We start from the raw sequence: 24,954 nt of genomic DNA, 5'->3' as shown, positions 1-24,954 counted from the left end.
TAGTTTAGTTTGGTTTTGATGTCTTGGACACAGTGTTTTACCAAGGAGCAACGCATCGTTAATGTTCTCCAGCGCACCATAAGTGACGGAAGTATCTTTAATTCACCATCAAATGTTTAAGTGTGCCCATCATAGACCCACTCCTCTCCTCAACCGCAGTAATAGATCTCTTGCAGATGGTTACTTTTCACCGCAATGAAACAAGTATTCCGTCTGGTTCCAATCCAAAGATCCAACAATCCACCCTTCCCAATCAGTTTAGACTCATAGCCTGCGTCTCTGTCTTAGCAAAAATCCTTGGAAAAGCACAACTACCTTCCATACATTTGTCAACTCCTCCCTGATAGACCACGGCAAATGGGTGGAAGATACAATCTCTGGTAGATCGACCATAACCAATCTGGCAACCACAATGAATTACATTCTAGATGGGTTAGAACGGAGAGAGCGGAGAGAAGAGGCGCTTTCAGTCATATACCTGGACATCCATTCAGAACGCGATGCCGTTTCCATGCCTTGTAGAAGTCTTGTAAGGAGCTATAGCTCCAATGAGGCTATTTTCATTTCAAGAGGATGCGCTCTGGTTCCTGGAAGCCCAACTCTCCAAGAAAACGTTTGTCTTAAAGGAATATGGAAAGACCACCCACTTGACATAAGTGTTGATCTCCTTCAAGATGAGTGTTATCTAGTATTCTCTTCACGACCACCACGGTGCCCTTCCTAGCTAACAAAGAAAACTGAATCATACATAATGATGATGTTGTTAAGCTCTTAAAAAGAATTTCGTGCATCCAAAGGAGTTGTAGGGATCACTGAGAAAATCAATGAAAAGCACCTAGAACCTAAAGGAAGGCTACCTTCAACCTACTGATAAATCTCCTAAAATCAGAACCAGCTGTCAATATTGGTCGAAGTCAAATCATCCAGTCGCAGAAGGATGCAATCTAAGTTCACCTCTCTATGCTGGGTTGCCAAGCAATTTTCCATATCAGTGACTTAAGCCTGGTAAGAAAATACATTCTAAGAAACCTCTACCTAATCATCCTATACGCCTCTTGAGATTTGGGCCTTTGTCGTGCAGTCCAATCTCAAAAGAAGCTTTGATTCTGAATTTCAGCTTATAAAATTACCAACGCCAAGCTTTTCCATTTCGATCCCACATTACCATATTAATTTGAAGAAATCTGCTCATCTACCATCACTTCGAATTGCCTCGGTACTACATTAGTTTAAGTAACACAACATGAACTCATTATAAAGTGCGCATCTATGTCCATTAACAGAAGAAGAAGAAGAAGTAATAAAATATTAATTTTATAATACACAGTCATTCGAAGTGGTACAGTGCCGAGGCAACTCGTTATGCAGGTGAAATCTGTTTCTGTATCTTAGACTTATGCCATTTAAAGAAAAATCTTGGTCAATATTAGGACGATATGCAACTATCACTTATATATTTATACTTTATAAAGGAAAAAGTTTTTAAATATTACAGGATAATTTTATTTTATTTTAAATTCTGAACTTTTTTCAAATGTGTCATAAGCAATGTTTAAAATTTGACTCCCACAAATAAATCAGAGTTTTTGTGCATTAAAGCCAAATTACTTTTTTATATTAATAATATGTATGTAATTTAAATAAAACATTCTTTTATTTATTTATTTTGTTTCATTTATTTTTTGTCTCCTCATAGTTTATTACAGCGTTGGACACAATTCCAAATTACATATCATTTACACAGAGCGCATTCAGTTATAAAGTCGAGAACCAAATGCGCATGTCAGAAAAATCGATCACTTAGGAACATGTAGATGGAGTTATGATGGAGTTATGAAGTTGTCTGGCCTCTCATTGGAGAACACTTTTTGTTCACCAAGTACAGTGGACGGAAGGTAATCATAAATAGCATCCACCTTCTTTTTTTATGTTTTTTTTTCTTCCTCTCGATCTATTATCTAGAAGTATTGTGTTTTCGTTTGTTTTTGTACCCAAGTGACATTCAGGATTTCAACTTGAGCTCTGGTCATACATCACTGTAGCAGCACACAACAATGGCGTGCCCGTCCCTATTATAATAACTCAGAAGACGAGAAATAGTCCAATGAATTGGGTAGTCCAGTCTTTAGCACATATTACAGTTGTCAGCACAATATTTAACACAAAATTCGGTGTCCAGACCGATTTAAAAAAAAAAAAAAATCATAAATATCACAGAATGATAATCCGATCCTCTGTTTTAAATACAAAAACACAAAAAACAACACAGCACTTTGTATCGTCCTAAACACTTGCTACTGTGTCGTTTGGCCCTGATAAAATGACTGTACGGACGTATACGGCGTCTGCCCTGGATACAAAGCTCGGGGTAAAACTGGCCTGGTGGGGTTCATGGGGTGAGCGGGTGCAGGTTGTCTTTGGTACATTTCGAGTCCTGAAAGGGTATTGGAGGGGGCGTTAGGAATATGGCTGCTGCTCATTCCCGATAAGGAAGAAATTGTCGTCAAGTAACTGCTGTAGCTATACGGCCAATAAGGTGTCGGTGTCGGACCCCATAGACGTGGAAACCGGGCTAATGCAGCACCATCTGTTGGAAACAATTCCAGGCCCATCATTGCTTGCCTTTTCCATTTTGTTCTGTAATAAATAAACGAATATAAGTTACTGTCGATACAAAAATTTATACAAATCAATAAAACATAACTAAACACCCGATAGTTAACTTTGCTTACACGTGGTGTTTTTAAAGATGTCGAATCCATACATTTGTATCTCCAGTTATACTTGCGGGAACAGCGTGATTTGTTTTATACGTAGAGTGGTTGTATAGGGTTACAATGCGTCGAATCAATGACGTTACTTCGTGTGCTGCCATCTATCGTTAAGTTCCCAGTCTATACGTCTACCAAATTATCTGTTGTTCCCACAAGTGTAACCGGAAGTATCTGCAAGTTACACATTGGCAAAATGTGACGAAAAATATTCGTATTTAATTTTAAATAAATAGATACCCATTATTTAATCATCATACCAAATAAATTATTCTAAACACGTCTATTTCAAATAAACAAGAATTTTAAAGTCCATTAAAGTGGGATGGACTTTGAGTTTAGAAGAAAGTTAAATTCAACTTTTTTTCTGTTTTAGAAAGGATTTCTATTTCTGTTCAAGTGGCTCTCAGAATCACTGCTTTATACTTTTTATCAGTGTATACTATTTCTATAAGTCAATGTCGAGGGTTTTAATGTCTTCAAATGTAAAGGAAAGTGGAACTAATCCAGTTAGTTGAGTTTAAAAACAGGTGCATTTCTGGTCCCGTGTGCGTGTTGCTTCTGTCTTCTTGAATAAAAATGATGGATGAAATTATGTCAATGTTGCTCGTTGCTATGATATAGCAGTGGTGGTATTCCTTGCAATAACAAGTTGCTACACCTTGGAACTTCAAGAGTGGAGCTGGCAGCTCGAATGATATTTACAGATGGTGAGAATGGCGAACGACTCCGTTGGGCATCTCCGAATCCGGTACTAAGTCTTTAAATTTTCAAACGATGCTAGAAAACTATGGACCAGATGACCATAAAGAGAAATGGGGATAACGAATCTTGATATGTATGGAATAACAGGATTGGGGTGGATAATATCACTTAACTTAAATTTATATAAATATTTTCTTTCTAAAGGTGCTGGAACTTAAACTACTCTCCAAAAAAGTATCCGGACACACGTCGGTTTCACACTAACGTCACTACCACTCGCTTCAACAGCATGTCAGCCCTCTTCAGTTGCTATGACACATTTCGCCCTCCCTGAGTAGACTTTCCATCAAGGAACGATAGACTATAACTTGTAGAATCTTCCATTCCTTCTGGAGAATAATGGCCAGTTGAGCTACCGATGTGGGACATGTTAGTCTTGTTTTTGCCTGACAAACCATTTCATCCATAGGGTTGAAAATCTACACTGGCCTATTCTAACTTTTGCACATTCATGTACAAACATGGGTCTGAACTACAGAATTGCACATCGTAAGGAGCATGGGCGTTGTCCAAAATTCAGTTCATATTAAGGCAGGTATTGGGATTCACGGTTCTTGGCACAGTTATTAAAGATTTTAGGCTACGTCCGAGCCTCTCCTCCTCCGAAATTCATTATTGGCACAATGCACCACCCGCAGTAGATGTTTTTCAGTCATCATCCACACCTGCTGATCTGATCGGAATAGGGTCCAGAGAGATTCACAGACCCTATTTCCTTTCACTGGACAAATTAAGATTGGCCTTAAACTTCTGGTTCATGTTTAGTAGAGATGTCTGACGAGATTGTCGTACTATCCTTCTGAGTACCCTCTGGTCACGTGGCTTTCGTGGTTTTCCTGTGCGTTGCTGGACTATCACGGTTCGATTTCATGATAACGTCAGCGACAGTCGATTCTGGATGGTGTAAGCTGTCACCAATTGCACGAATCGACAAGCTAGCAATGTGACATTCGACAATATCCTTCTCAAAATCACTCAGCTGTGCTCTATGTGCCATGACGAAAACAGCAGACTTTTTTTTGGCGTGTGAACAGGGGTATCCTGATACTTTTTTTGGGAATAGTGTATGTGACAATATATTAAAGAAGCTTACCTCCTGTTCTGGTACCACGTCTTGACTTGAGTGTCAGTTAAATTAAGTTTGGCAGCTAATTCCATCCTATCTTGAACACTAAGGTATTTTTGTCTCTCAAAACTCTTTTCCAACGTCTGTAAAATATTCGAGAAACAAATCTCATAAGATTAATTAAGAAAAAAAAAAACAGAATTATTATCATATATTAAACGAACTACATACTCAAATGTCCTTAACCATTTTAATCAAAGATTTGTTGATGTTATTAACACTAGATGACATTTAAAAGCAATTTTTAAACTCCAAGCACGATTTTAAAAATCCAACCACACAACAAACTTGTTTTAATAACCCTCAGATTTTTTTTTCTTTTTTCGTGCTATTGAAACCTAAGTTTTGATTTTTTCCCCCCACACACTAACAGGTTACAACAAAAAACAAATAAAAAGAACAGAGAATAGAATATTAAGAGCGATATTTCAGGAAATGAAAAGACACAAAAAAAGGGGACAGTAAGAGGGATATATTTGTGGACAGTCTACTCTGGTTATATCGCTCAAACTTTAGTTTGACCTAATTTCTTGGCCAAATAAGAATGCTTTTGATATTTAGCGATTTTCTACTTTTCCCATTTCCTTGTCTTTGTTCTGGGAACGAACAAATCCTTTGATATTACACAACAATGAGATGCAAAAAGATTACCGGTTCAGTAGGATTATAAAAGTAGGGTGTCCCTTCAAAAAACGAGGACTTCCAGCTTTTCGATTGCAATTTACCTGGTAGGGTTTGTAACCGGGGAATGCTCACGGTTATTAAGCGACATAATTTTCCTATGGTTGGCTTTCTTCAGCGATGGACAATTGAGTTAGAAGAAATTAAAGAGAATATTTGTAAACAGGCAAAAATAAAGAAAATATATTTTTACGTAGTGTCGCATTACCAATTAAGGATTAGTGCTGCAGTAAACAACTTAATGTTTCGTTTTAGAACCAATAAAAGGAAAGTAACCAATGAGAAGTGGTAGTTGGAGAAGCACAGGGATTTAAGTCGTTTGTTAACAATAGAATTGATAATATTTCAGGAATTGGTGGTGATGATATGTTTAGTATTTCTTTTCCTGGTGTTTAGCGATTATTTTAAGATCTGTAGATTTATTTTTTTGTTTTTAACCTATTCTAAGTCACATTCCCACGTTCTTGTTTCGGTTTTAATGACAGGATTAATTCTACTTACTGGTTCGTGTGATTTGTGAAGTCTATTTTACTTTTTTGTTTGATTTTTTTCCATGCACCAACGGTTTTCCAAATTATTTTATCATTTTAAATTAATCTTCCAGATTATATGTGTACGATTATTTACTGACGTACTGAAATTAAGGATGGAACTTCGGTTCTAGATTATAGTGTTCATTGAGGAGTAGATGAGGATTTAATTCAGTTTTAAGAATAAAACTTAATGAAATATAAATGATAAAAATCTTTTTTCGAATTTCTTGGGGGAAGAGGCATTTTATGATCTTCCCTTCAGTTTACCCTCCCCGATCGACAATATCTTTTCATGGTGGTAAAACACTTACCCTAAGCTGATGATCTGTAAAAGCTGTTCTTGCTTTCCGGGGTTTTTTGGCTTTCAGAGATGGACTGTCTTCTCGAACATTTGGTTCCTCTCTGCCATCGTGATCTATCGAAGAAAGAAACAAAGATAGTTATACTTCGTGGATTTTATTTATATCAGTTTAAACACTAATGGTTTCACCAGAACATCCACATGGATAAAGGGTGTATATTCAAGAGGCAACTTATTTACAGGTTTGTTATAATTATTTACCAAACTTATACAGCTCTTGATTGACTTGTTACAAACAGAAAATTAAATAAAGAAGAAATTAAGACATTAACTAGAATTCTTCCTATATGCTTTCTCAAAGCTTCTCAGGATCGAATCCAAGCTAATTGTATATGGTAACCGTGTTAGTAGGAAGTGATGGATTAGCATTATTTCTTGCCCTTTCGGTTGGAGGGACGATTATCTTGAAAATGTCAGGCAAATCAATTCTTTTGATGATTAACAGATTGGAAATGCCAAATCTTCATATTCTTGATGAGGATTTGGTATTTCCATGAGACGACATTGAGATTAGAGCGAAGAACGGTCCTGGGGACAGTGAATAGCTTCCTCATGATTTTGTTCTTCAACGATGGATCCTATACTCCAGTCCAAGGAGGTTTGTTTGAGGGGGCAGAGGACCATGGTTGCCAGACATAGAATGGAATTGGTGTGAGGCACCTTTCGATATAAGATACTATTAGCTTTGAAAAGCGTACCCCTATCAGTTTTTGCTTTATCGCTGCACACGTGTTTTTTAGTGTTTTAAATCGAGTAAGGAAAGGGCTTCATCCCAGATGAGTTCAGGATCAAGGTGATAAATGACAGTGTGGATTTTAGTAGATGCTATCCATAGTTTATCTTTATTCCTAATTCACTTTTTATTAAACGTTAGCCGGGACGATTTGCTTGGACTAATTTCAAGGACAATACAGTTAGAGTATTTTTCAAATTGAGTAGTTTGGATAGTGACTGCTGGACAGTTTGAGATAAGAGGGAGGAGTCTGGGTGAATAAAGAACTTTATGCCATCAGCCTTAGTTTGGGAAATTTTGTGATACATAAAGGAATGGACTACAGTGTCGCTGTGAAAAGAAAAACGGATACGGCTCCTCCTTGAGAGACCCTCTTGAGATGGTAAGTTGTCATAATCAAGGTTACAGTGATTTATTTTTAGTTTTCTGGTTAGTAGCAGTACTTTTCAATAAGTGCTGGAACTGACCAAAGTGTTTGTCCATGTAAAAAGCATAAATAATGCAAGGAGGCTATCTGAAGGTTGGAACAATTGAAAATATTTTCCCTTTCCTTTAGGAGATCATTAATTACTTCTGTGAAAAAAAGGACAGATAGATTAAATAAATAACATTCACGTGACCTTCATTATATAAATAACAGGCAGCAATTATTCACGTTCGGAACATCGCAAAGCAGGCAATTATTAACATGCAAGATCAATGAAAGGAAAACAATTCAAAATATAGCACGGAAGAAGTCACAATGCAGGTCGTGCGCGAGGCCTGCACGCATTAATATAACTCTTTTAGAGGGATTTCGTGATGCATTTAAATCTCATAAAGCTGCGCTGTGACAACAAAGCCGTCTCGCTCTGACCCCTTGTCACTTGTCAGTGTGCTTCTGTTTTGAGTGGTTGGTACGTGCACAGAAACCAGGCCACAAAGAAACGAAACAACCTTCTTTGTAATCAGTTCAAGATTTTATTGCTGCGTAGATGGTGTTAGTGGAACGTGCATGAAAGTGGAAACATCAAAATGGGTGCAAAATCGTTAATAATAAAATTCTTAATTATACTACTCTGGCCACAATTTAAAAGAAAAATGATTTCAATAAAGGATGTTGTCGGTTGGACAAAAAAAAAAAAAAAAAAAAAACTATCCAGAGGGCGCTAAAATCAATGTCAGATTGCAAAAGAGTCGAATATATGAATATCTTGAAGTTGGAGTCTCTATAAAATGAAATCAGCGCCCTCTGTAGGTTCAGCCATTAAATGAAATTTGAAATAAAACGGAATAATAAATAAATAATTTTTTAATTTTTTAAATAATTAATTCATTTATTAATGCACGAGTTAGGTCAATAGGCTCACTAAGCAGTTTTAGATATAAGCAGAATCTCATATTAGGGAGATATTTCACCACGAGTTGCCTTAGCATTGCACTACGAACTTTAAATATAAAATATTAATTTAAAACATGCTATTGCCCATAGTGCAGTTTCGGCACTTCGTCAATACTAACTTAACTAATATTAGATTAATTTAGTATTGATTTAATAAATAAATTTATTGAAATTAAATTTTAACTCTTCTAAATAGTTATTTTATTCATGGGGCACTGAAAAGAGAATATTTTTTCTGAATTTTTCACCTGGTGTTAGTAAATAACACACATATAGGAATCGCGCTTTTTTTACCCGGAACTCCATATTTTTCCGATACCAAACAAGCAAACCAAACTTCAGATCACACACACAGGATTGTTGAGAACTTGTTCTTGATCTTTTCCTTGGAAATTTTGGCTCGTTTTAGCGTATATTGTGCCTACAAAAGTGAGGGCTAATTTGCATAAAAAGGTAACTGTGAGGATTTTATTTTGGTAGGGAAGTATAGAAATATAATTGAATCACTAATAAGGAGTTGCCCAATCTCTTGATTACGCTAATATATATATAATGCCATTTTCTAAGAGGGAAAATTCTAAATGCGATTTTTACAATACTGTCATTCTATCAAGTAGAAATCAGATGATAGATCAAATGTGACAGTTGGGGGCGATGCATAGTTATTATAATAGAAGTGCTGTTCGGCAAAATAAAATCAAAATTAAAATATTAAATAAGAGTGGAAAAAAAAGGGGGCTACATAAAGATTCCTTTGTTCGCTTTAAATATGCATACATAAAAGATGTTAATAGGCTTTGACCTTCGATCACATTATAGTCTCTAGATCTGGGATAAGATGAATGGTACTTTGCAATTTGCTATTTTATTTTTCTATTGAAAACGGGGCAGCTTGTTCAGAAAGTTCACCAAAGGAAAGACGATGAACAAAGAGGGAGTAGTGGATGTAGAAAGAAAGAAGGACAAAAGAATCTAATGCACTTTTCTTCTGGCAGAGCTGCGTATATTCGTCACTGTGAAAGGCCCTAAATACAGAGTTTAACGTGTAATTACACCAGTGAGGCAAAACACTCACAAGAGATGGTGGGCCAGAAGGATTTTAATTATGTAATAATTATTGCTTGTCTTTCTTTGCTTGACAAACCAATGGTGGTTGTTACATTGATGGGACTTTGCCAAAGGGCATTCGTACGTCAGGGAATCATGGGAAACTACCTAGCTGCTCCAACTACGCACAAATAGTAGAAGAGAGGATTAAAATAAGCTACGATAAGAACAGTTTTTGTATTAAGAACTTTATTGGGACATGCGCACTGATACAACAGACATAATTTGTATTCCAGGCTAAACACCTATGGGCAAAACGTACTTTATGCCTAATGACAACACTTCGCCAAGTTTTTGTACAATGAGCACGTTCAAACTGTCACGTGACATTGACGTTGTAATTGTAGCAATTGACGTTTGAAGTGAACATAATTACGCCTGCGTGATATGGCGCGCACGCGCACACACAACCCAAGGAATTCGTTGTAGCTTCTTTAAATGAAAAATATCTTTTGGATGTGATAGATCACCGCTTAATTTCCAAACGACTTAAGCATCTTCGATCGTAAGGGGGTTAGGGGGTGAGGGGGTAGAGAGGAATTGATTTCTAAATACTCTGCCCGCTTTATAACAAAGCGAGTTTCAAGAAAGGCCTAAGTCACCTTTTTCTTTTAATATGTACGATGTCATTTAAGGAAAGTTTGAAGTTCATCTCTATAATTATCTGTTCACTGGCGTAATCTGTTCGAAGGGCCCTCGGGCGACAACAACAACGCTTCTGTAAGGTGGTTTATTAGTGCTTTCTCGACTGCCGATAAAATAGAAAACGTAGAAGGCGCGCAAGTAGCGCGCCTTCTTTTCATTTTCTTTCCTGTCGGCTACGTTTAACTAACTCCTAAATTATTATTTTGTTTAGATAAAAAACACAGATTTCTATGTCAAACGAATTTTGATTGCTCTGCCTGGGAGGTATCAGGAAGAGGCAAACAGAAACGAAGGTTAAGAAAAATCACTGGTAAAACTCTTTGTCCATTTGCCTCCAGGCGGCGCTGCGTAATTAGCTATTGTCATGACAACTTCATTACAAAGCGCGAGAAGCAAGACATGTTGCGACAAGGCGGCATCCAGAAATCTAATCAAAGCACATTTTTTTTTTTAAATATATTTCCTTCTTTTTTTCTCTCTTTATTTTTATTTATTTATTTATTACGTTTCTACTACTGCGCATTCTCCATAACGATAATGTCTCCATGGTGATAAGTTGTCTTTGATCAGTTTCAGTAAAGGACACGAGTTATTTAATGACTTAAACTGCGCATGTCATAAGCCCAGATACTTTCTGCGCATGTCTGAGAGAAAAAAAATTTAAAGAATCATAATAAAAGTAGGAGTTTGTAATTTATTACAGCTGTCAAATTATTAGACATTTATAAAATCAAGTTGTTGCAAAATAAATCATTAGAGCGACAATTAATTGCAGAAAGAAGACAAAGAGAAGAGATTTAAATTATAAAAAAAGCAAACACGCGAATTTTCTTTCGAAAGAGAGCAATGGAGAAATATTAAGATGGTTAGTCGAGTGTAAGTAATTATTAGGCAAACAAAGGATAATTATTAGCGATTAATATTTACTGCGTTATTTTGTTGGTAGGTATGTGGGTGGGATGAGAAAATTTCCAACCCCACTATTATATTCGCTTGAGCACACAGAATTAACAAACTCGATGTTCTATTAAAAATGAATAAAGCTGTGCCCATCGCAATTAGCTATTAGTAATTACAACTTCCTTACTCTCCTTTTCCCACAGAGAAAATTAATAGAATCGTGTTTGTTTTCCGGTTACAGCCATTATGAATAATGTCAGCTTATATTTGTAAAAACACAAAAGTGCAGATCATTTTGGTTTTTGTTATTTTTTAATTAATTATTAATAGAATCCATTTTTATATCCACTAATAATGGTTTCTGTTTGAGAAAGATTTAAGAACTAACTTATTTATAATTCATAATAAATAAGTGTTCGGTTTTCCTGTTGACGATTGCTAAATTCGAGGAAATTATATACACATTTGTTGAAGTTGATGTTGGGCAATCGTTAATAGACTCACAATTGGATAATGACAATCTAATGAAAAGGTCAAATGAGTTATTTTCTGTTGCTTTAAACTTTATTGCATAATAACTCAACTTTGAAAGGAGTTTGACATTATAAAAGACTAATTTTTTTTAAAGGAAAAAAATTGTGATATTTGTAAAAACGTCTTTTGTAAATGAAGATTGAGGAAATTTCAAAGCAAATAAGTTTATAAAGGACGAACAAATAAAGGAAAAAAAATAGAAGAAAGAAAATGGGAAGAAAACAAAGGAAAGAAAAAACATACAATATGAGACAGAAATAAGAAAAAGAAGGTTGGATATAATTTTTGAATGAATGTATATTTGACACAGATAATTTGGTAATAATGACACAAAATAGTAAACTTTGCTTTGCTAATAAAAAATAATAAACCTTGCACAATTTGGGGTCAATAAAAAAAAAGTATTCAATTAATTGTCAATCAAATGACTTTTATAAAATTTGGAAGACGAACTGATTGGTTAAAGAAATGTAGCAATTCATAAATTAGCATTAGCATTAGCATTAGCATTAGTAGAGGCATTTGATGCAAGAAAGCAAGCTTATGCAGCATCAGCCAAAAAAAAAAAAAAAAAAAAAAAAAAAAAAGTAACATAAATAAATAAAAATAACCACTTCCACTTCACCCCTCTGTTCGTTCGAAATACCTGTCCAGCTGAGCCTTAAACTTATTTAGGCTATCAACTTCCACGACAAGGGATGGAAGTCTGTTCCACCCACCAACCACCCGCTGGCTAAAGGCAAATTTCCGCACATCTATCCTACATCTGTCTTTCCTCAATTTGAATTTATGCCCTCTCAGGTGATTTTTCTGAGCTAGAGGAAGAATCCCATCAGCATTGAGCATGCTCAAACCATTCAAGGCTTTGTACACCTCTATCAGATCACCCCGCTGGTGCCTAGTTTCCAGACACTGTAATTTGCAAAACTTAAGCCTTTCTTCGTAAGAGAACCCCTTTGTCCCATTCACCAATCTAGTTGCCCTTCTCTGTACTCGTTCCAGCAGCTCTACATCCTTCCTGAAATGAGGCCTCCAGGCCTGTATACAGTACTCTAGGTGTGGCCTGACCATTGCCTTATACAAGGGAATAATCACCTCCTTATCCCTGCTAGAAAAATTCCTATATATCATTGACAATACACCATGAGCTACTCTTGCAGCTCGTCTGCACTGCTCAGAGAACTTCATATCTGCCTGCACCACCACCCCCAGGTCCCTTTCATTCTCTACCACTGTCAGTGTAGTACGACAGAGTTGATACGTTGCTCTGGGGTTGCTGTTTCCCATATGTAGTACCTTACATTTGTCAATGTTAAACTTCATTTGCCACCTCGAAGCCCATCTGCTCAACCTTTCCAAATCCTGTTGCAGCAGCATAGTGTCAGTAGTGTCCTTGACAACCCTGCCAACCTTCGTATCGTCTGCAAACTTGGACATTAAGCCTGATATACCATCATCAATATCATTTACAAATACAGAAAACAATAAAGGCCCCAATACTGAACCCTGAGGGACTCCACTAATAACATTAGTCCACGATGAGCAGTGTCCATTGATTACCACTCTCTGTCTTCTCCCCCTCAACCACCCCTTTATCCATAGCAGCAACTTGCCTCCAATGCCACACTGCTCCAATTTGTGCAGCAGTCTTCCATGTGCAACAGTATCAAAAGCCTTTCTAAGATCCAAGTATACAATATCAAAGTTATTCCCTGCATCCAGTTCTTTTGTGACTGCATCATAGTATCCAATCAAATTGGTCAGGCAAGACTTCCCCTTAACAAAACCATGCTGTGTCCTAGCTATAACTGAAGTCTTGTCTAGATGATCCTGCAGTGCTTCTTTCACCAGTGCCTCCATTAATTTTCCGGGAACAGAAGTTAAACTCACAGGTCTATAATTACTTGTGTCAGCCTTTGATCCCCCTTTGTGAATTGGGGTCACATTTGCACATCTCCAGTCAATGGGTACCTCCCCTGAGTCCAAGGAAGCTCTCATAATTATGGCTAAGGGTTTGCTCACCTCCTTTGCTGCCTCCTTTAATATAACTGGATACATCCCATCCACCCCAGGTGCCTTTCTTGTGTTTATCTTCAACAATTTCTCCTCCACTTTGCTCTCAGTTATTACAAGATTCTCTAGCTTACTGCTAGAGTTGAATACACCTCTGGCATTCCCCTCGCTGAATAACTCCTCATGTGTGAATGTCGATGCAAAATATTCATTTAGTTTGTTAGCTACCCGAGCAGGGTCATCAACAGTTGACCCATCGATCTCAAGTGGACCAATCTGATTCATCCCCTTCCTTCTAGAGTTTACATAAGTAAAGAACTCTTTGCTGTTTTTCTTCGCATCCCTTGCCAAGGATCTCTCGTAATCTGCCTTCGCCTGCCTAACCTCCTTTGTAACTTGGTTACAGATCAACTTGTATCTATCATAGGAGTCCGTGTCACGTGTTAATTTGTATGTATCCCATGCATTTTTCTTCTCTGCCATATGCCTCATTAGTTCATCTGACAACCATTTAGGCCTAAACCTTGAACAATATTTCTTAGTTGGTATGTAAAGCCTAGTAGCTTCCACGTTCTTTGAATGCTTCCCATTTTGAATTTGCTGTTGGCAATATCATCAGTTGATCCCACTGTATAGAATTTAAATACTGTCTCAGTCCATTGTAGTCGCCTTTACGAAAGCAATACCCCTTCCCTTTACCCCTAATGGTAGTTACCTCTTTGAGTAACTCCCACTTCAGCACACTGTGATCACTGCCACCAAGTGGTTCATTTATCTGCAGATTCTTAATGCATGAAGAATCACTACTGATAATCAAATCAAGAGTATTACTCCCTCTAGTTGCCTCCCGAACATGCTGATGTAGAAAACAATCATCCAATAAATCCACAAAAGCCTTGCTACTGTGTGAGTGACCAGCCCCCAAATTCCAGTCAATATCTGGGAAATTAAAATCCCCCATTATAAGACTCTCTGATTTACTGGCCCACTCTATTTCTCCGAACAGTTTCTTATTATACTCATCAGAGTCATTAGGCCTATAGCACACTCCTACTCTCAATTTTGATCTCCCAATGCTTATGTCACACCAAACTGACTCGACACTGCACTGTCCAGCGATGTCGACTGGCTTCACTTCCTTGGATTTTATGTGTTTTTTAACTAATAGCATAACCCCTCCTCCCTTCCTATCCTGTCTATCCTTTCTGTAGACATTGTACTCCCCAAATTCCAGTTCTGCATTTCTTATATCTGTGTGACACCACGTCTCTGAAATCCCCACAATATCTGCCTTTGATGTTTTGAGCAATACCTCAAATTCATCAAATTTATTTACTAAACTCCTAGCATACACACAAGTATACATGCACCTGTTCTTTTTCTTAGCTACCCTAACACAACCCATGTGTTTACTTGTACCCCAATGATTCCCAGCAGTCTCTGAAATATCCTGCATCTTATTTTCCAGGCTGCGGCTCATTCCAATAGAAGCAGTGCAAGAATCACTTTCACCTCTGCCAGTGGCTACTGTTAATCTATTAGTCCTTGTATCCCCCCAATCTAGCAGTTTTCCGACCCACCTCACATTGCCTCGATAGCATCAGCAAACATTCTTGCACCCTTTCTATTTAAGTGTATCCCATCCCTGTAGAAGCAGTCTCTCCTGTTAACAAGTACAGACCAGGCTGAAAAAAATTCTACCCCTTGAGCCCTGCACAATCTTTCTAGGGCCGAATTGATTGACAGGGCTCTCATCATATACTCCCTCCTATCGTGTCTGGGCAGAATTGCAGACACTTTCAATTTCAACCCTAATTCACGGCTTTTTTTCATCAGTGACCTGTACTTGTCAAGTAATTCCGCCGGTCTCCTACTCTTCTTAGCACGGTCTCCTACTCTTCTTCACCATTCTTCTTAAATTCTTAGCAAGACGACTCATAAAGCATTTCGGAAAAAATTAAACATGAATGGTTGTAAAATTAAAAATAATTCGAATATCTTTGTTTTTTTTTTGTATTAATTAACAAAATGCCTAGCATAATTACATTTAAAATTAAACTATTCGAGGAAATAAAGAAAAATTATGTAGAAAAAAAAATTCTCTTATTTTGTCTCGCTTTGATAAACGACGTAGGTTTTCATGGAAGGGTTGCTGCTCACAAGCCCGACACTCACGAATGCCAGATGTTGTTTGTAGTGGTGTCGACTCCATTGTTCTTGAACCATGCAAACAGGTCTTATGGAAATGATGGAGCTATACAGATCAGATGGTTGAGTGTGAGTGTGGAGAAGATGCGGGGAATATCATCTATGCTATGTATTGGCCACAAATGGCCACAAATTCCTATTGCTGTTACAAGGAACTGCTTAAAAATGTTCCACGATGGTTTCATGTTGTCATTGTGGACATAGGTGGGCTTACACAATTTGTTCATTAAAATTCGTGTTTTTGGGAAATGGCTATCTCCGAATACTTTTGGTGGGGATGTTCAGGTTCTTTCAATCTTTTTCCGATCAGGAAATCATCTCTAAATATCTTTAAAATATATACAAAAGTCAACGGAATGTGTTCAGAATCGCTGTGAACCTTTGTGCAACCCAGTTCCGCGGAACGCACTGCTGAAATCGCTGTTCTAAAGTCTAGATGGCTCTGTATCTTGGATGTACTGTACTGTACATCTTAATTTCTATTAAAATATTGGTAATGCATCTCAAAAACCCCCAATCCTGACTTCTTTCCACATTTTCCGCTCTTAATTAAAAAAAAAAAACAACAACATATATATGTATAAAGAAGATCATAAAATCATCTTTCTCTCTTTCTCATTAAAATTCACGCAACCCCTGAAAGCTGTGATCATATCCGTCTTGATTCTATCGAGTAACGCATCACTTTAATGGAATTCTGCATATCCTAATTTAAATCGGCACCTCGTTTCTAATAGAAGGTACTTGAGAATCTTATGAAACTTTTTTTTCTCAACTAAAAATTTACTTTCTGCAGAAATATTATGTTCGTGGTATTTGGTGTACCAATTCTGTCGTTTAAAAAACTTTACCTGCGCTATTTATTATGGGAGTCTCTTCCTACGCATGGCCTTAGGAAATTTCTTAGATCAGAAGCATGTATTAACCTCTGTCGATAGACAAGTTCTGCTCTGTATAAGCATTAACTCTTGCTGGTTAATTCAATTCAATCTTTTTTTCGTTATTTATTAAGGAATTTATTTACAGATTTTTTAAACCATATCATTTCAGCCAGCTCATTATTTTACAAAAATTACATTAATTATGTAAAAAAAACTCTTGAATAATTCAAAATTAGCCTATTAAGTGCTTATGTAGTCGTGCCAGAGTCTAAACAGACTCAGAACTTTTCTTTTTATTATAAATTCTCGGCCACATAAAGGTCGAAGGAAGTTAGAAGACAACACAAGAAGATTACTGTATTTAACGGTTACGTGAAGTCGAACCACGGTCAACTCAAACTCAAATATTGCGATAAAATAGACTATCAACCTTACCTGTACACTGGCGCCTCTTGGCCTAAGTTTCCTCGGTAAAAATCCTTAAACGGCAACGTTCTTACGACAAGAAAGCTTATATTGTCCAATGATAATAATAAACTATCAAGAAAGTTTCTTTCGAGTTAATGATTCGCTTAAAGTATCTTACAAGGATTATTACTATTTTCTTAATATTTTCATCATTTTGCGAAATGTTCTATGCTGCACAGCTCCTATATTTTTCAGCTCAACTGTTCAACTCCTTTCATGCATACGCGTTACGTGAAAGAATGTCCACATCAATAGCTCTTCTCTTTCCCTTCGTTTTTTTTTTTTTTTTAAAGCATTTTTGCATTTTATTTTGAAACGAAATAAAGTGCAAAAAGGCTGGTTTTGTCTTGGCAGTACACGAACTTCAGTTAACTGTGTTGTTCGTGTGGCTGAGAACCAAACTCAATGCAGCGCATCTAGACCAAAATGGTGCCCCGTTCCCCTACCACTTCAGCCAACATCTATCAGATCTCTGGAGGATGGCCCTATTATGCAGCCTGCATAATATGTCTTCAGTGGTGCTGGCTTTGCGCAACTCGCTTCCAAATAGCTATAACGAAGCCGCGTTAGTACAATAACGGATACGCCGTCCCTTCTCTGTTTTACACACAAACCACACATGAACGATGCATTAGCATATCAGAAGGCATCCTTAAACGTTATTATGACTCCGGTGGTCCCTAAAATGCCATGTAAACTCACCGAGAAGGTCGGCTTCTCGTAAAAAGCACACAGGAACGAAGTGGGAGACGCTGCTTTTAGCATATTTTTAAAACTGTTCAAGCATAAAAATAGAACATTTCCTTGGCTTTGGAATATCGAAGTACACTCCACTTATTTGTATGAAGAGCTTGAATCCTGCTACAAACAGTCAGAGATGAAAAGTAGATTTTCCTTTTATTAAAATGACATTTTAAAATAATGTCCTACACTTTCCTACTAATATTAATTAATATTGCGATAAAATAGACTATTAATTTATTAAACTATTACTTTTGTGTATCACAAAAAAAAAACCACAGCTGAAAGTTATCCATTTCTTTGTTAACTCTGTTTGTTCCCGTTGGGTGGCGCTTCTACTAATAATTAATTCATTATTGAGAATATTTTTTCGTACTTGGTGAATTATTCTGTGATTTAATAGTTGGTTTCTAAGTGAGAATATTTCTGGGTGTAAAAAAAAACATACGCGTTACATTTACGAGTATTTTTACTCGTAATATTTAATATCAAGAATGTATGCGCTTGTTTTTCTTAAGTCTGCATTTTATTCCTTCTTAAGACCTTGTGGGAGTTTTGTTTGTTTTGTAATTTTATATTAATTTTTTTCTCTTTCTGTAACCTGTAAGAATGCCTATATTCTGTTTAAACCTTTACTCTATTCTCGTTTCCTTACCCCACATTCCGCATTCTGACTCGTGTACCTCACAGAAGAATCGGGTTCGTATGCATATTTATTCTTTCCTGTCAGATTCTTGAGAATTGTTGTATTAAGTAAAATTCCTCCTTCGGACTAGGCTTGTGTATTCAAATTGACTAGTTACAACTTCATTAAAGGCTATATACAATTGTTTATTACATGTATATACATGAAATGAAGTTAAAGATAATTATGCACATTATATGGTAAGATAACACAACATATATGGTACATTAAATGAACTGTTCCGTTATATTAATTGATATTCATAACATCGTTTAGTTAGAACAAGGATACTTAACACTTTCCATGAATCTCCATTATTATAGCTTCTCTAATGTATAACCATTTATGGATCACACTCAATTCCTTATTCGACATTCTCATATAATTTAATTTATAGCTGCACTAAACACAAAACCTTTTCTGTCTTAGTCGTCATGATACATTTGGATCATCTTATAAGCTAGTATTCACTTTAATTATCTCTTTGATTTAACCCGTCTAATATAGCTACTTTACATCCGTTCATTCATATTTAATTTGACTATCTCCGTCTATTTCTCTGTTCATTACTATGTTCTAATAACAATACTCAACTCATCTACATATATATCTTAGGGTATATTAAACATATGACCTTCCTCTTTAATTTTCTTATTATCTCCCTATAGTCCTAATAATCTATAGTGTGCTTATTCTAACTTGGCACTTACTTCTATATTCTGGCAGGATGTTTTCTAAGGGCCTTCTACTTCTTCCTCATTCAGGGCTGCTATCTTCCACCATCCAGAGCTATTTCTTATTGCATCCAGGGCTGCTACTCTGCTTTTCAGGACTGCTACTTTCTGCTTCCAGGGCTGCTACTTTCTGCTTTTCAAGACTGCTACTTTTTGCTCCCAGGACTGCTACTTTCTGCTTCAAGGGCTGCTACTCTGCTTTTCAAGACTGCTACTTTCTGCTCCCAGGGCTATTTCTAGGATATTATGCTCAAGCAAACCCAGGCACTGGACGCCGACCTGAACAAATTCGCTGCTGACCGGACTTACCGGAAAAAAATTATGTCTAGTAGGACTAATCAGCAATGACTGATGTATACCTTGCATCTGTTCCTGTCTGATTGAGCTGGTGCTCTTATCTCGATGTTAAGCCAGCTCAATCAGATTTAACTCTCGTAAGGAGTTCTCTCCTTTGTATTATAATATGTTTTCTTTGTAAAATTACTTTTTTGTAAATAATTGTTCAATTTTCCCGGAAGTTTGGGAAACTGTAAGCCCCTGGCTTTATGGCCGTGAAGGGTAATAAAGATTATCTCTCTCTCTCTCTTCCTTGGTGGACTTAGTCATCTATTCTATGTATATCTTCTTCTTTCCTTCTTACTGTTTAACGAACTCCCTTTAACTACCTCTTACACGCTCATCCCTTTTTCTCACACCCTTACATTTCTGATAAACTCACTTCGACTCCCCTCTTCGACTCTATCTCCTCACTATATTTCCACTCAATTCGTTCTTCCCCGCTTTTCTCCCCCGCTAACTCCTTTGGTTCCCGAACTTTACACTTCCCTTCAAGTTTGGCATGCCTCCCCCAAGGACTCCAACCAATCTTCCTTTTCTGTTTAAATTTCCGTTTCTTCCTATTTGCTAACACAATTCGCCCAAGCTGTCTCCCTAGCGCGCAAACCAACCCTTTTCTCGAACTTTCTTATTTTTTTTTTTTCACAGGCAGCATGACCCTTTCATGTCCACCGGCAACCTCCAAAAGTACTCATTTTCGTTTCACACCTTTCTCTCTAAATGTATCCCAACACCCAAAACAATCAATCAGCCTGAAGCCGTTTTATTTTGACCCGAATACTGGACGTCCACTCATTTCCTGTTTTGGTTCTAACGGTGTCATAGATCAAAGGAGGCGCTTCGTATAATCCCGTTTCACGTCCTATTGTTCTTCCTTAAGCAACCCCTTTACGCCTGTTCTCAAATGGCACCCCTTTGCCTGGTCCTGCTGTCCCTGTTTGCTCTCTCATATTATTTGAATTACTTGTTTACCCCTTTGCTACTATTCTTAATTCTCACACTTAAAACTATCCATTACTAAATCTAGCGTTCTTCAAACTTTAACCTTACTTCTAGCAAAACACATATTTTTATTTTAATTTGTAAGATTTGACATCTTACAACCTATATTCAATGTTTATTATTAACAAAACATAATGGAAGCTTTGATGAATTAATTAACATTTAAATTACATTTCTTCTCATAAAAAATAAAGTTTCACTTAAATGACCATTAAAACAAAACAACTAGATACTTGTTTCTAGTCTTTGCTTACGTAAAAATGTCAATTAATCCCTAAAAATATAAAAGTTTTTATTAAGAATCGAAGAGTGCTCTTAATTATAATCTTTATTTTTTTAAACACTTTTCTGGATCAGAAAAAACGTTGAAACTAAAAGTAATTATCTATCAATAATATTATACTACAGAACTAATTTAAAATTTGTTTTTATAAATATTATTACTTTCTTAAAAAAACACTGCCCAACGTCAGTTAGATGGTATTTGGAGAAAAATACCATTGAAAGAAAGGAGACTTTATGGACATTTTTAATGGAACACAGAAATCAAATCAAATAGAGTGCATATAATTAACATTAATTAATGTCTTAAACGTAAATTATAAATCAAACTATTAATTTAATAAGATGTTGATGGTTCCTCCAGAACTGCATTGTTAGTTTTTGAAAAAATCGGAAATTTTTTGTTGAGTAAAGGTCCTGTCTTGTATTGAGTTCTTCATGTCTTAATGTCTTCATTTGCATTAATTGCATTAATTTTCTTTGAGAATAATTTTATTTCTTTCGCAAAGTTTTTGTACAATCATTCTGGAAGAAGTTCGGAATATCATTAAATTGTTGATTAGAAGAGATTATCGTTCAACATAAATAAAATACACGCGTAAGAAAAGAAGGTAGTAGTTCGAATTAGTAAGGTTCTATTGTAAATATACAGTTAAAAGGGTCTGTCTCGTATATTTTATAGTTTTGTGTGTACAGTATTTTAATGCCAAAGCAAATTAGCCTATGAGGAGTCAGTATTATCGTGCCTATAATTGTGTGTATTTTTTGGTCCGGTTGCTGTTTGCTGGACAAAACCCAAAATTTCCTGTAGAGAAAGAAACCAAACAAAACAAAAACAAAAAAAAAAAAAAAAAACTTGCGCCCCTCTCCTGTTAAAAAAGTCCAAATATACTGTCTGTAAATTGCTCGATTTCGAACTCAGGTCTTTTCCATCCAGTGTGGGGAGGACAGCGACTCTACCAACTTTGCTACCCATAGGGCATTTAATTCCAGAAACTCGGATTTTTTGTCCAGAAAAGAGCCAAACAGACCACACTCAATTTACAGACACATAATATATAAGGCGCGGAATATGGTCCAAGTCGCTGGGGCACCTAAAACGCTACAACAACTACTACTACATAGAACCGTTGTGTGTTTTTTTTTTTATTATAATTAATTTTTTTTTTCAATCAGAGAATTGAACTGGAATGTAATTAAATTTTGTTATTTATATTATATAATTCAGAAACTTTTTTGATAAGGATTTTCCAATCCTAAACAAGTTGAAAAATAAAGCATTGTATTGTAATGGTTGGTTGGTTAATTTTAGGCGCATCAGCAACTTAGGTCATATTGCGCCGTTTGTAATATGTTTATGAATTGCTTGTGGTGGTCGATTTGCTGTTTGTTGAATCAATCAGCTTCCGGAAGGAAAACCCATGCTACCCTCGTCCGAGATAAACTCAGCCACGTTGTGAAAAAGACCCAATTTTTATTGGGTCTTTTTCACCAATCACCAATAAAAGACGGTGATTATACCAACTATGCTGTCCACGAGGGCTTGTATTGTATTGTATTATTATTATTATCTGTTTATTTAAACATACGCTCTTTGCACTACTGTGTAACAAGTTGGGCATGATGCAAACTGAAATGCATCTATCTCTATGAGATTCACATATGAATTTAATTTTAAATTAACATGGGATACAAATCATTAGGATAACATCTATACTTATTTACAGTTTATATATTTGCGAATACAGGTTAGGATTCATGCAATTTTACAGAATGTCTCTAGGACATATTCTCTTCTGAAGACAATAGCACCGAAAGCTTCCCGGAAGAATGCTATTTTGTTGTTGTTTTTTTTTAATGAGAAACTATTCATCTTCACAGTTATTGCTGCCCTACATCGAAGTTTGTTTCTGTGCTGCTATATATATCAATGAATTGGTAACTCTTCGTCGTTGAATGTGATTCCTGTAGCTGATGCCATTGAAAAATTTGTACGGACCTATTGCGAGAGCATTTTAGAGATAAATCCCAGGTCCATGTGGACGCCAACTTTTTTCGCCGGGTTGTTGCTCATTCGGATATCAGTGATGTTTATTTTTCTTCCTTTCTAATTGTTTGTCATTAGTGATTGGGTTAAGCTCCAATTGAGAAAGTTTGAAGCATCTGTATTTCGTAATTTTCACTTTTCTGTAAGATGGAAATCTGGTCGGCATCTTTCAAGGTTATGAGAAATTTTATATAGTCTGCATAAGAAATGAAGTCCGGAGATAAGAGCCAAGAAAAGTTCTGGCATCACTACAAATAGGATTGCCAGCAAGAGGACCATCCCTGAGATACTCCTCCAGTAATTTTCCAGCTACGTTAAAATCTCTTCTAAGAATGTGTATTAGTGTGGGTAATACTAGTCTGTCATAAACTGCTGCTTTTATATGAAAGACAAGAATGTCCAATTGTGTTTTACTAGTGACCATGCTGAAAACGTAGAAAAGTGTCCAGCAAGCTGGCTGATTGTTAAAACCGGGTCTGTCTTGCTTACTTAAAACTACGCGTACTGGCCAAAAAAATAAGAACCTTTATTCAGTATCGAATCGGCGGGTCGCCTTTCTTTCGAATAATGTAGTGTGTGTGTGTGCTAGTGGTTCCCACAAAACCAAGCACAACTAGCGACCAAGTACATTTTAATGTGTGTCCTGCCAATTTCAATGTATGCCTCGCAAATCTGGTCTTCAGCTCCAGATTCACATTATAAGTCCGTCATTGGGATCGAGTACTGGTTCTTGCGATGGCTTAACAGAGTTGCTGGCCACCCTTTTACTGTCTCAAGGGCCATTCTCTACACAAACCTTAACATCACACCCTGGATGCAGCGGACAATTAACAGGAACATACACACTCTCGCACAAATGCTCACAGGCAGAGTGGATGCTCCAGCCTTGGATAAAATTCTAGTCAAACCACGTGCCACTGCTAGAAGTTGCGGGGGAGTAAATCATCCACTGCGTCCAGTCTTAAACAATCTTAGTAGCCTGCAAAGATTCTTCCCATCAAATGCAGCAAAAATATTTAACTCACTACACATAGATGCCGAAAAATTGTGTGAGGATGCAGCATACCGGAAAGAGATCTTCCAGAATTCGTACAGACTTACCGAAATATGAATCGACTGCAAAGTACCAAAGAATTGTGAGTAAAAGTGAAACTTTCTGCTTTAAGAACAATTATAATTTGGTAAGCTGTTGACTGGGAAAATATACCTTCTCTAACAGTTATGCAAATATGTAAATTATATATGGAATTATTAGTGAATTGTAAATATGATTTGTATAATGTATGTACAGAATCATTAATGTGTAAATATTGTTTATATTAAACATAAAATGTGTATATAATATTTCGGACGAGACTACGTGTTCGGTATATGTAGCCCACTGCACGTAGTATCTCGTACCCTGATATGTACTTAGCACCCTCCTGGCACTTTGCCGTCCCAGGGTGGTTCCTTTTCTGGAATAAACAGATGATAATAATAAAAAAAAAAAAAAAAACGCAGTTTCAAATAACAGCAAGTGTGTGGCGCGGCATGGATTCTATAGGGTGTTTTAGCGCGTTTTGGTATAATTGTAATAACCATTCTTTCAGCAAAATATGTATCGCTTAACTGCTACAAAATTAAAGGAAGAGGACTTCGTTGCCGAATAACCATCTCCAGCACATCCCACACATTCTCAATAGGATTGAGACCAGGTGAATCAGAGAAGATGGTGGAATTCCATGTCATATTCTCTGAACTATTCTTGCACGATTATGGCAAGGTATGCTGCATCCATAAAGTGGCCACCACCTTCGGGATAAAAATGTAACATTGAAGGGTGCAGTAGATCTGATACAAAATTCAAGTACTCCCTGGATGACATTCAACCTTCCAACGGTATCAACGAACCCAGTCCGTGCTAACAAAACATTTTCCATACGATGATACCACCCCAAGATGCTCGGGTTGTCTTAACAAGGCAAGCAGATTTCATCGCTTCGTGAGGTTCTCACCACACGCTCTGTCTACCATCAGT

General features: G+C 36.6%; 1 protein-coding gene across 1 annotated transcript in view; it reads right to left on the bottom strand.

Annotated features, from left to right (window-relative positions):
* Positions 1-2,294: 2,294 nt before the first annotated feature.
* The window catches only part of LOC150087922 (uncharacterized), an 81,107-nt gene continuing 58,447 nt past the window's right edge, over positions 2,295-24,954 (bottom strand). Inside the window, exons 2-4 of the mRNA XM_090369965.1 lie at positions 6,188-6,291; positions 4,630-4,745; positions 2,295-2,637 (exon numbers count right to left, since the gene is read on the bottom strand). Of these exons, the coding sequence (XP_090226091.1) occupies positions 2,295-2,637; positions 4,630-4,745; positions 6,188-6,291 (563 nt within the window). The remainder of the gene's footprint in view (positions 2,638-4,629; positions 4,746-6,187; positions 6,292-24,954) is intronic.

Source organism: Mastigoproctus giganteus, chromosome 3, assembly GCF_048544385.1.
Source record: "Mastigoproctus giganteus isolate SK-2022 chromosome 3, ASM4854438v1, whole genome shotgun sequence".
Lineage (NCBI taxonomy): Eukaryota > Metazoa > Arthropoda > Arachnida > Uropygi > Thelyphonidae > Mastigoproctus > Mastigoproctus giganteus.
The sequence above is the reverse complement of the archived record's forward strand: the minus strand, read 5'-3'. Positions and strand labels throughout refer to the sequence as shown.